A 13,802-nucleotide genomic window follows, 5' to 3' on the forward strand; every position below is an offset into this window, starting at 1 on the left:
TATTTTTAATGAATAAGGTTACTTTGTTGAGTGAAATTTCTGTTAGGTATGGTAGACTGATGGAATTGGCATTTCAAACCAGTTTTAGAACTTTTTGGCAAACAAGGAATAAATCACAGTTCTACATCTGCTGAAAATTCATGTGATTTTTTTCCACTCACTTGTGCATCATGTGCGCTTTTGGGAAAATCATGAGGCTAAAGTATTGCTTTAAATACTTTAAATAGTAATGTTACAGTTTCTCTATTAGGACTTAGCCAGATTTACAGTCAGTCTCACGATAGTGTGCAGAGTGCTAATGCCCAATTCACCAGCAGAAACGGATGCCACATTTAAACACGTTTTGATGAAATAGAAAATACAGGTGAAATGAGTCGGCTGGAATCAATTATGTAAGTAAGGAGTTTACATCAGTATTACTTAATTTGTAATACATGCTTTATAACACCCGATTTTAAAGTTTCAAATTCCGCTTTGTAATCACTGAAACAGTTTAATTAAACTAGGCATCAATTCTTGAGTTTTAAACATGAGCTGGAAAGAAAACAAATCTTCCTTACATGACAAATGATGTCCACATAAAGCCTAGGCAAACAATATGTAAATATTGAGACACTGAACATACTCCTGCTAAAGAAAAGACAGAAACACTCGTGTACAGAAAAAGATGTTTGTAATGGTTTGTAGCATTAAGAGTGTTCTGGAACTCTTTGCCAATACAATAATATTTTACATTTGAATACACACTGCAATATTTACATATGCAGTAAATACGATTGTATAGCTAGTTTAAAAGGTGGCTGAATATAAGGTTTCTGAACTAAAAATCAAGCAATAGCATATCAGACTGTGAAACTAAAAACGCTCCGTGTCTCAGAAAAAAAAAAAAATTAAGCATATTTGAATAAACCTTAAAAAAATAACTGAGGAATATAATTAAAGAGAGATACCTGCCTTCATTTTCTAAATTGAAAGACCATCAATGACAGAGCTTTAGTGTTATTTGTTGGTATATTTCAATGCTTAGAGGCTGACAGGAAGCAAGCATTCAAAAAAACTTGTTGACTTAGTGAAATGTTTTGGAAATTTATGAATGATAGGTAACTCATTTGTTTTAAAAATGTCATTCAAAAAAAGTAAATCAAATAGTATCACACAGTTTCCTATCACGAACTAGAAACCAAATTCCATCCAAAGAAACTTTTTAATCTCTTGAGAAGTAGTGTTCGAATTAAATGTAATTATATGTCTAGAAATCGCCTTACTAATGCCAGAAAATAAAAACTTCTACATTCATATTCACTATTCTCTTAAGAATAGTCTTTAGACTGGTCTTCTAGAATATACCTCAAATACAACCACAGGCAAACACCCATGAGAATATTTGGATGTTATAAACATTGCATATTCATTTTTTTCAAATTTATATGATATATTCATGCCAAAGGTACAAGTAACGCTTGCTTGTCTATCAGACTTTTAAGGCCGTGACAATAACAGTTGTAAATGCTAAAGGGATTCTTCTTTAGAAAGAGTTAACATCTATATCTGAGATAAATCTAGTCATTAGATGATTTGAAGGTTTCTATTGTCTAATTTCTGTTCTGGTTCTATATATGTTCATATGCTTCTTAATACTTTCACAGAAAGCATTTGGGTAAAAACTCTAAGCAAAAAGAGTAAATTATGTTTTATGATAATTACAAGGGAAATGCTTATATTACAGCATTCAAAATATTAAAACTTGTTTTGAATTTTTACATTAAATAAAATTATGACGAATAATCACATCATCTAAATAAGCTGCTTCTATTTTTTGAAACTTAACAATGTCAAAAGCCACTCACACACTAAGCTACAGAACAGTAATTAAATCACAATCTACACCAAATTCCTGTTACCACTGTGAAAAGCAGAACAGAAAATGTTTTATAACACAGAAAAGGCTTTCTTTTTTTCACTCTTACCTTCTGCAACACAAACAGTCCACCACAAAAGCCAAACAACCTGTGCTGAAAATCTCATTTTGAGGATCCTTTAGGGGCACATTTAATAGCCGACACTGCTCACTCTATGTCAGCTGCTCTTCTGCTAAAAGCTGTGATTAGAGCAGCAAAGCACTTGCTCCAAAAGGAAGTTGAAACACAGTTTGGGAATGAAAGGGATTACTAGATGCTCCGCCCATCAGAAACTTGCAAAGTAAAAGAAAAAAAAATTAATCACAAGCCCCAGCAATGCCAGGGTTGGAATCAGACTCCCACTGCACTCCCACTGAATGTTAACGCTGTGACCCACTTTTGTTTTTATAAACCCAGGCTGTTCTAAGTTGGAACATGTTCAGGTTCTTGGAATGTGCAAGGCAGTAACCGGTGATATACTTCGGATTTCATTAACTCTCTAATTACTCAAACCCATTCAGATCTATTGTGTGTAAACTTCAAAAGATAAAACAATAAAAGCACCTTTAAAAATCATTTACAGGGGTGTCTGGGTGGCTCATTCGGTTAAGCATCCAACTTCAGCTCAGGTCATGATCTCCCAGCTCGTGGGTTCGAGCCTCAAGTCAGGCTTTGTGCTGACAGCTCAGAGCCTGGAGCCTGCTGCAGGTTCAGTCTCCCTCTTTCTCTGCCCTCCCCGCCCCAAATATAAACATTAAAAAAATTTTAAAAGAAATCATTTACAGAGCTTGACGTTAGGCAACGCTTTCACAAACAAGACCCAGACAAGGTGAGTGAACTTTGCCAAGAGTGCAGTGCGGGTTGATATTTGGGACCTGCTTTTCCGCAAACCATGCACTTATTCTTTTAAGGACGTGTCACATACGTGTGTGAAACAACAGGATTACTCTCATTGGACATAAATGAGTTTAACAATTCAAAACTCAAGAAACTGGAATGCTGGATTGCTAAAACTCTATGTTGAAATACGATAAGCATGAAGAGAAGGGAAGCAAAGGGTCTGCTGAATCTCCAGAAGGTGAAGACGCCTCTGCAGCAGCACCGAGCTCAGGAAACCGCGCAGCACTAGGTCTCAGGGAAGCCCCGGTTGTCCCTTCAGTCAGTCCCTCTCGCCCTCCTCTCACCACACACAGGGTGACCCCTCTCCGGATCTCTGGGAACATGGAGTCCATTTGCCTGTCTGGTACTCTGCAGCAGCTGAGAGATCAGATCCTGAGTCTTTAGTATTCAGAGCCTTTCGTGAAAAACCGTGTGTCATTCAACCACGCTGTTGGGTTTAATTGCGGACCATTAATTCTTAGGGCGTGTAATGTTCAATTCTTTGAACATATCTCATTTTATTTGTGTGCCTGCCACTGGGCATCTGGGTGGATTCTCGTTTGCAGCTAACAGAAGTAGTGCCGCTATGAGCCTGTTATGAGGTTTTGGTAAAGACAGGTCGTCATTCCTGATGAGTACATACTGAGGAGTGAAATGGTAGGACACGACGCGTGAATACGTTTACGTGTACCAGGTAACATCAGAGAGTTTTCCAAAAGGATTCTGCTAACTGGTGTGCCATCAGCAGTGTATACATTGCTCCAAATCCTCAACACACTTGATGTCTCCAATCTGTGCGATTTTAGCCATTCTGGTGAACACAGAGCAGTACTTCTTTGTGGCTTTAATATGCCTTTTCCCGATGACAAATGAAGTGGAGAACTCGCATGTAGCAACTGGTCATTTAGATATCCTCTTGGGTGAATTGTCTATTCAAGTCTTTGCTGCTGAGTTATCTGTCTTTTACTTACCTCATTGTGGGAATTCTTTCTATACTCTTTGTACATTCTTGGACATATGTACTATAAATATTTTCTCCGTCGATGGGCTATTTGCTCAGTGTTACATGTTTTTTACTGAGCAGAATTTCTTCATTTTAAATTGAACAGTTAGATGTTTGGTTTTCATAGTTATGCTTGGGTGTAATATTTTCACACGTATCCTTCAAGCCTGCTTTGGAAGTTGGTAGCCAGCTTTAGAAGCTGGACACGTTTTCAGAGGGTTCAAACCACAAATTTAGGCTGAATTCACTGACACGTGTAAGCAGAAAAGAATTCTGGGTCACTAGTCGCCTTGCATGTCTATGGCTCTAGCCACAGCAGAGACAGTCCTTGTTAATGTCACGGGATAGAATCATTGCAATGGACAAAAAGAAAATGTTTGGAGCTTAAAACCAAAAATAATTTTCTTGGGGCACCTGTGGCTCAGTTGGTTAAGTATCCGAGTCTTGGTTTTGGCTCAGGTCATGATGTCACACAGTTCCTGAGTTCAATCCCCATCAGGCTCCACACTATGAATGTGAAGACTGCTTGGGATTCTCTCTCTCCCTCTCTCTCCCCCTCTCTGCCCTTCTGCCCCTCCCCGCCCCCCCCAGCACGTGCCTGTGCATGTACGCTCACTCTTTCCCTCAAAACAAATAAATAAACTTAAAGAGTTTTTCTTAATTTTAAAATTGAATTAAATTTAAAATTGTTTCCCGTTTGGATTAGTACCTTTCGTGTCCTATTTAAGAAATCCTTGCCTAGTCCTAGGATGCAATAATGTTTTCCCCTAAAAGCATTGTTTTCTCTTTCACATTTACAACTCATTTGACTTTTGTGTATGGTATCTGGTACTAAGAGCGACAGACATATTTTTAAAATACAGCTATCCAACTGTTCGGGCAATATTTACTGAAAATATCACCTCCTTCCTACTACACTGCTTCACTCTGACTTTTGTCTTAAATCAGGCAACTGGTAATGTGTGAGTCTGTTTCTTAATGTCCTCAGTAAGCTCAGTGAGTTCACCAAGCTCATCACACCACAAAAGCTAGAAGTCCTGCTTTAATTTTTTAAAAGATTGTCTTCTAAAGTGTCGATTTCTGGTAACTTGGGGTTCTTCTAGTTATCTTTTACACTGATTTCTTGCTTAACTTTGTTTGGTCTGAGATGTACTCTCAATAATTCCAATCTTTTAAAATTTCATAAGATTAATACTGAAAACATATAAGGAACTCAACACCCAACAACAAGATATAAACTTAACACCCAAACAACAAATAATCCAGTTAAGAAACGGGCAGAAGACATGAATACGCCTTTTTCCGGAGAACACATCCAGATGGCTAACAGACACATAAAAAGATGCTCGACATCTCTCAACATCAGGGAAGTACAACTCAAAACTACAATGACGTATCACCGCACACCTGTCGGAATGGCTAACATAAACAACACAGAAAACAACAGGTATTGGTGAAGATGTGGAGAGAGGGAAATCCTCTGGCAATGTTGGTGAGAATGCAAACTGGTGCAGCCACTCTGGAAAACAGTAGGGAGGTCTCTCAAAAAGTTAAAAATAGAATTACCCTACAATCTAGCAACTGTACTACTAGGTATCTACCCAAAGGATATAAAAATACTAATTCAAACGGATACATGCACCCCAATGTTTATAGTAGCAACAACAGCCAAATTAGGGAAATAGCCCAAATGTCTAGTGACTGATAAATGAATAAAGAGAGGGTGGCATACATATAACATAGACACATACATTCACATACGGTATACATATACATATACATAATGGAATACATATACATGTATGACGTACATATATATTTATAATACACACACACACACACACACACACACACACACACAATGGAATATTTCCCAGCCATAAATAAAGAATGAAATCTTGCCATTTGCAATGACATGGATAGTGCTAGAGAGTATAATTGCTAAGTGACATAAATCAGTCACAGAAAGAAAAATATCATATGATTTCACTCATATGTGGAATTTAAGAAACAAAACATAGTGGGAAAAAGAAAAAGAAAAAAACAGACACTTAACTATAGAGAAAAACCTGTTGGTTACCAGAGGGCGGGGGGGCGGGGGGGGGCGGGGTGGATGGAGATCTCCTCCATCCCCCCCACCAGCCCAAAGATTAGGAACACGACAGGGATGTCCACTCTCACCACTATTGTTTAACACAGTTGTGGAAGTCCTAGCTTCAGCAATCAGACAACAAAATGAAATAAAAGGCATCAAAACTGGCAAAGAAGAGGGAAACTTTCACTTTTTACAGAGGACATGATACTCTATATGGAAAACCCGAAAGACTCCACCAAAGGCTGCTAAAACTGATACATAAAGGCAGCAAAGTCACAGGGTACAAAATCAATACACAGAAATCAGTTGCATTTCTATACACCAATAATGAATCAACAGAAAGAGAAATCAAGAAATTCATCCCATTTACAATTGCACCAAGAACCATAAAATACCTAGGAATAAACCTAATCAAAGATGTAAAAGACCTGTATGTTGAAAACTATAGTAAACTTATGAAGGAAATTGAACGAGACACAAAGAAATGGAAAAACATTCCATCCTCACGGATTAGAGGAATAAATATTGTTAAAATGTCAACACTACCCAAAGCAATCTACACATTCAATGCCATCCCAATCAAAATTGCACCGGCATTCTTCTCAGAGCAAATTTGTATGGAACCACAAAAGACCCTGAACAGCCCAAGTAATATTGAAAAAGAAAACCAGGGGCGCCTGGGTGGCGCAGTCGGTTAAGCGTCCGACTTCAGCCAGGTCACGATCTCGCGGTCCGTGAGTTCGAGCCCCGCGTCAGGCTCTGGGCTGATGGCTCGGAGCCTGGAGCCTGTTTCCGATTCTGTGTCTCCCTCTCTCTCTGACCCTCCCCCGTTCATGCTCTGTCTCTCTCTGTCCCAAAAATAAATAAAAAAAAAAAAAAAAAAAAAAAAAAAAAAAAGAAAAAGAAAAAGAAAACCAAAGTGGGAGTCATTACAACCCCAGACTTTAGCCTCTACTGCAAAGCTGTAATCATCAAGACCAGGTATCGGCACAAAAACAGATACATAGACAAATGTAATACAGAACCCAGAATAAGACCCACAAGTGTATGGCCAACTAATCTTTGGCAAAGCAGGAGAGAATATTCAATGGAAAAAAGTCTCTTTAGCAAATGGTGCTGCAAGAACTGGATAGCAACACGTAGAAGAATGAAACTGGACCACTTGGTTACATCATACACAAAAATAAACTCAAAACGGATGAAAGACCCAAATGTGAGACAGGAAACCATCAAAACCTTAGAGGAGAAAGCGGCCAACAACCTCTTTGATCTCAGTCGCAGCAATTTCTTGCTCAACACATCTCCAAAGGCAATGGAATTAAAAGCAAAAATGAACTACGGGGACCTCATCAAGATAAACACCTTCTGCACTGCAAAGGAAACGATCCACAAAATGAAAAGGCAACCAATGGAATGGGAGAAGATATCTGCAAATGACATATTGAATAAAGGATTAGTATCCAAAATCTATAAAGAACTTACCAAACTCAACACCTAAAAAACAAATAATCCAGTGAAGAAATGGGCAGCAAACATGAATAGACACTTTTCCCAAAGAAGACATCCAGATAGCCAACAGACACATGAAAAGATGCTCACCACCACTCATCATCAGGGAAATACAAATCAAAACACAAACTCACACCCATCAGCGTGGCTAAAATTAACAACTCAGGAAACAACAGATGCTGGCGAGGATGTGGAGAAATGGGAACCCTCTTGCACTGCTGGTGGGAATGCCAAGCGGTGCAGCCACTCTGGAAAATAATGTGGAGGTTCCTCAAAACATTAAAAATAGAACAACCCTACAACCCAGCAATAGCGCTACTAGGAATTATCCAAAGGATACAGGAGTGCTGATTCATAGGGTTACATGGACCCCAATGTTTACAACAGAGCTTTCAACATACCCAAATCATGGAAAGAGCTTAAATGTCTACCAGCTGATGAATGGATAAGAGGAATATATATATATATTCACTCGTGTGGAACTTGAGAAACTTAACAGAAGACCATTGGGGAAGGGAAGGGGAAAAAGTAGTTACAAACAAAGAGTGAGGGAGGCAAACCATTAGAGACTCTTAAATACAGAGATCAAATGGAGGGTTGATGGGAGGGGGCTGGGGAAAGGGGAAAATGGGTGATGGGCATTGAGGAGGGCAACTGTTGGCATGAGCACTGGGTATTGTATGTAAGCAATCAACGATGGGAATCTACCCCCAAAACCAAGAGCACACGGTACACACTGTATGCTACCCAATTTGACAACAAATTACATTAAGAAAAAAAAAAAGATATTGTTTGTGATGAAGACACACTGGAGGTGACCACAAGGTCCACTCGGAGAGGACCTCTTCCATCACCACACAGCAGGGAAGAAGGCTCAGCGTCCCTGAGCTTGCTGACCTGGAAAATGTCCCCACGATCTTAAGTGAAAAAACAATACAGATAAAGCATAATTCCATTTGGTTGTTTTTTTAACCATACACAACAAAACTGTACGTTTTCATAAGCACACATATACGTGTATTCAAGAAGGCTGACGAGGATGTATGCATCAAATGCTACGGTTACTTCTAGGAGAAAAGGTTTGTGAGGTGAGGGGGCTTTGGATTTCTCGGAACTGTTCCTATGAATACTTCCTAATTTATGTTTAAAGGCTGAACAACTCTGTAAAAATACACTACAAATCACCGAAATGTACCTTTGGAGTTAGTGGATTTTGTAGTATGTAAAATATATCTCAAGAAAACTATCAAAATAACTTAGGAGCATCTGGGTGGCTCAGTCGCTTAAGCGTCTGACTCTTGGTTACAGCTCAGGTCATGATCCCGGGCACATGGATTGAGTCCCATGCTGGGGGATTCTCTCTCTCGCTCTCTCTCTGCCTCTGCCCACTGACATCCTCTCCTTTTCAAAAATAAATAATGAAAAACAGAATTAAAAGAGAGGATGATGATGTAGATGATGAAGAAAAAGGTGTTAAGGCAATGAAAGACCAAGAAAGACCAAGAAAATGTCACAGACCAGACTAAGACAACATTTACATGCAAAGTGGTACGGAAAGACATTTCATGGAAAAACTGGGGGAATATGAAGAAAGTCTACAATTGTATTCATAGGACTGTGCCAATGTTAATTCCTTACTTTTGATACCTGTACTCTGGTTATAAAAAACGTTATCGTTACAGGAAGCTGGATAAGAACTCTACACTATCTTTGCAACTCTTCCGTAAATGTAAAACTACTAGAAAAAAAAAATCAGCAGCAGCAAATACACTTGGCCCAGATATAAAGACACATCCACAGGCTCACTGCCAAGGCCACAGTGGCCCACCCCAGAAAAACCTGTTTGTTTTTTTCTCGTGTAATCCTTTATTCATATGCATTGGAAGCTGTCATTTCTCAAATCTTTCCCCAGTTTTACCCAAGCTTTTCCCCCAAAGGCACAGCGGACTGACACAGTACCTGTTCCCCAGCAAGGCAATGGCACAGAGGTCACCCTTCTGTACTTGAGGCAGACCAGCAGGGGGCACCACGAGTCCTGGCAGCATCAAATCTGCAGCAAACAAAACAAAAGCATCACAACCTGTATTCTGCCTCTAAACAATTCCAAGTTCTACTTCATCATTTATTCATTCACTCAACCTACAAACCTTTATCAGGTATCAGCAAGGTTATTCATAATGAAAATTAAAAGACGGCAACCCGAGTATCACACCATTTCCCTAGGGGGGCTAGTGGTCCAACTGAAGCACCAAGGCCAGTTCTATGACCTATCTTATTCTGGTTTCCTAAATTTAGCTTACTGACTTAAAGGACAGCATATGGCAGTTCACAAACTGTTTTCTCATTGAAGTACAAAGTACAAAGCTGATTGAAGCCTTTCAACAGCGTCGTAGAGGCCCAGGGACCTCACGGAAGCAGTCAAGAGAGAGATGAAACGCAAACGGGGGAAAAATTCCATTTTTCAACCATATGAACCCAGGAAGTGGGTACATTTATTGGAGTAGTTGGTCCTTCCTAAGCGGGTTTCAGTAGATAGCCAGAATATAGGGAAATCTTCTTACCTGCTCCCCCCATCAGTTTTTCAAGCACCAGAGGCCACGTCGTGAAAGCTGGGAGAAGGTCTGGATAGGACCACAAGGCATGCACTGCCCAAAAAGAGACACAGATTTATTGCCAAAAAGTCAATCCCCTGGGGCACTGGCAAAGCCAAACGCGAAGGCCACTTTAATTCAGGGACAGTAAAGGAACTCGGCTCAAAGCTAGAGAAGAGGCTGTGAGGCCCAAAGAGGGTTCATTCTGGTTTGTTTTGTTTTTAATTTAAACTTATTTATTTAAATTCATGTTAGTTAACATACACCGTAGCGCTGGTTTCAAGGGGTTTCATTCTAAGGCAGATTCTTAAAAACCTGGATGTCACCTGAGACTGGGAGGCCCCATCATTCCACCTGATTGTAGCTGCAGAAATGCGCACAGCAGGTAAAAGCGGGGACAAAGACCCAAGGAGGATTCCATTTGTGACCTCAGAAACAAGTAGACTAAGAACAGGGCACCAGCCTGTAAACAATTTGGAAATTTCCGCATGTTTATTATTTGTATTCCCTCTGTTTTCATAGTGATTAGTGGTAAAAACCCTTAGATCAAAAAGCGCCCGTGTCCGTACAGCAGCAAAGTGGGGTGGGGGCAGCAGCGGCCCAAGGAGACCGCCCTACGCTGCTGTAGCCCAGCTTAGGGCAAGAAAAGCCCCAAGTGACAAAGCAGGTGTCAGCAGCTAGAGACAAAAGGACCCTAGATGTCTGAGATCTGTCACAAGGAGAGAAACCAAAGGATCCTGAGAGCCAGACAGAGCCGAAGGAAGAATCCCTGGGGGGTATCTCGATGGGAGTACATCACTAAGACAGCTGGGTACGTGGTTTCATTAACCCAGCTTCTTTCCCATCACAGGATCTTTTCAGTCTCTAAAGAAAATCCTGCTAGTCATCCTTTTAAGGCATATTTCTCACATGTTCTGAAATGCCACCCTTTTCGAGACCCCTGCTCCATCCCTAGTTAACCCACTAGGAACTACTATTCCTTCATCTCAGAATATCTCTTGGCAACCACGCTCTTTCTGTATTGGCCCTTTCATTCTCCCTCCTACGGCAGTAAGTTTCGACCTTGAAAGACCCAATTCTAGGGACACTGGGCCCGAAACGATTCTTACGGATGGTACTGGGAGATTTGGCACTTACTGTTTTGAGTAAGACAGGTGAATGAAAGAAATAAGGAGAAACGGATGCCAGGCAAGGATTACAGTAATGGCCATGTCCATCCTGTTGCCATACAGATTTTTCTCCACTTCGAACAGGATGGGGTTACCACCGCTCACGTACACGGTCACTGCATCCCCTCTGTGAGCATACAGTTTCACAATGTTGAGCTCCTCCTTTCCAAGTACCAACACAGAGACCTGATCTGTTCCTAGAGTGGGGAAAGCAGCCATCACATCAGCCCGAAGCTTTCTCCTGCAGAAAGCAAACCAATGAGTGGTATGAATCGTGCCTGGATGCATTTTGAGAAATGCAAAGGATTCGGAAGGACTTACTATCAAATCAAAGGGCCAAGGAAAAACTGCTTTATGATGCCCTACTCTCGTACACTCTTCCAAAACATCCTATTCTCTTTCACATCCAATGTCTCCTCTATTGTCACATATTCTTGGGGGCAAGACTTTCCATTTTACGAAGAAAGAGGGAAACTGAGATCCAGGCAGTAACCAAGTTAGCCTGACTTGGGAAATTCAGCCCTGCCTTCCTGCCTCTATGCCTAGCCCTCGCACCCACTCCCTTCTCTATATGCTTGGCAAACCTGTCCCGATGCTTAAAAAGCTATACCAGGGCACCAAGAGTGACAACTATAGAACACGGGGTCCAAAATTCGCAACGTGCTATCTGCGTTTGCGACACTGTCTGAACAGATACAGGTCTCCTCAAAACATGTCCCGTAATTCTCCCTCACCTCTCCCTCCATCTGTCTGTCTCTCCTGCCAGAAGTAATCACTAGACACTGTTCCTCCCATCGTTGTAGTTCTCGGTTCCCCATCTGATTTCTCCTCAGGGACTCTAAGCTCTTAGGAGAGTGGCACCCTGTCTGTCTGTCTTTCTTCCTTCCTTCTTTCCTCTCTTTTTTGGCGCCCTCCGCAATACCTTCTATAGATCGCAGTCAGTAAGCGCCGATCGAAGTACGTTTTCCTTTAAACGAACGACAATATCCAAAAGATAGCCTGGGAGATAAATCAGGCCTCCTCTCCCTCTTCACCCTCAAAACATGTCTATCCCAGCCTGGTCCCCTGGGGTCCCTTCCCCCGCTGGACCCCTCGGCCTCCACCCCGGGTCGGCTGAGCTAGTCCAAAAGGGCTGTGGGCCAGCCGGGATGGAGAAATGGCTGGGTGTCCTGGTGGGCGGAACAGGGCCCTTCTCTCCCTCACCTGTCCGACCCCTTGATGGCCGTGTTGGACTTGACCCGAAAGGCCTTGGCAAACATGTCTGCTGGAGTGGCCTGGGGAAGAGAAGGAGAGCACAGACGCCAGGGGCCGTCAGGAACGCGACAACGCGGCACCGTCCCGACCCGCAGCCCTGGGGGCAGCCATGCTGGGGCCCGGCCGGGAAAGAGGCCCGGCTGGAAACCCGGGCCGCGCAGCTTCGCGGCTTTGGCCGCTGCCGAGACCGCGGCCGCCCCTACTGACAGGACCCGGAACTGAAGCAGGGAGGGCGGGGCCCGGGGAAGGCGGGGCGGATTCCCGCTCCGGCCCTGCGCCTGCGCGACTGGCTGGCTCCTGCACGCCTGCAGGGGTCCCGCGGTGGCTAAGGTGCCTCTGTCTAGTGCCGCTCAGTAGGCGTTAGGGCGTCTTGACTTCCCTTCAGTTTAATTCAGCCCCACAGAAGTACGTGACCGTTGTGTTTTATTCGTTTCGTAGCCCTCTCGAATGGTTTTCTTAAGGGCTTTGTTTGTCTTTGCTTTAATTGCACGCTAGGAAGTCTCCGAATTTTCTCTTTTGTTTTAAATTTACATGGGGTGATAGCAATACGGGGAATCCGCCCTCGTCCAAGATTTGCGCCTCAAGTTATGAGTAAAAACACTACAAACAATCTTCCAATCTGTTTTAAAATAGTTTTGACCACCTGTAGGTAACTTTTGCAAAGCGTTATTGCATTTTGCGTCAGGTGTTATTTGGGGAGGGGAGGGGTTTCCAAAACTAATTAAATTATTCACGTTGCTTATTAAAAAAAAAAAAAAATCTGTGAGCCAGGTAGGGTCAGGTTATGGCTTGGCTTCTCCCTAGCAATGTGATCCTGGGCCAACGGCTTATTCTTTCTAAAACTCTTGCATTCTCTGAAAGATGTGCATGGAGTACCTACGTCATAGGGTTTCCATGAGAAACGATTGAGGTAATGAGTGTGATGTGCTACACAGTGTTTTGCAAATTTCCAGTCATATTTTTCAAAACTGACAGGTGTGAAATTTTGGGTTTCCCTGAAAGGGACTGCTGTGTGCCCTGGAGGCATGGATTTAAAGACCTGGGGTCTTGGCTCCTACTAGGTTAATTTTTGCGCATGGGAACGGTTAAGGGCAGAGTGTCCATCCACCAGGAAATAAATACTAATTGCTCGTTCGCTGACACAGTTACACAAAGGAGGATTTCACACTGCGCGTCCAAAGATTAGGTCTCCCAGTGTCTGCCCGCCACCAGGATTCTTACAAGGGCCCCTAACGTGGCCTGGGGCCAGGCGCAACTTGGGCTCCTCCTACCCTTCTGACCTAGGAGGCCTTTTTTCTCAAGCACCCCAGCGACAAGGCCAAGGTCAGAGGAGCCCAGAGGAGGGCAGTGCCAGACAGCCTTTTCCCTTCTGGCTCCCAACGCAGCCACATGTGGGGACGCTTG

At 42.4% G+C, this 13,802-nt stretch overlaps 1 protein-coding gene across 3 annotated transcripts in view; it reads right to left on the bottom strand.

The window, feature by feature from the left end:
• The window catches only part of LOC102956603 (complement factor H-like), a 200,018-nt gene that overhangs the window by 85,792 nt on the left and 100,424 nt on the right, over positions 1–13,802 (bottom strand). The window contains exon 1 of one of the 3 annotated variants that reach the window (XM_042976096.1): positions 9,344–9,428. The exons of 1 other annotated variant lie outside the window; for it this stretch is intronic. Coding sequence is in view for 1 of the 2 variants with exons in the window: in XM_042976095.1 (XP_042832029.1) it covers positions 1,968–2,025 (58 nt within the window). In the remaining variant the exon portion in view is untranslated. Of the gene's footprint in view, positions 1–1,967; positions 2,125–9,343; positions 9,429–13,802 lie in introns of those variants that run through there. One more of the 3 variants, XM_042976095.1, reaches the window with a different exon arrangement.

This window comes from Panthera tigris, chromosome F3 (genome assembly GCF_018350195.1).
Source record: "Panthera tigris isolate Pti1 chromosome F3, P.tigris_Pti1_mat1.1, whole genome shotgun sequence".
Taxonomy (NCBI): domain Eukaryota; kingdom Metazoa; phylum Chordata; class Mammalia; order Carnivora; family Felidae; genus Panthera; species Panthera tigris.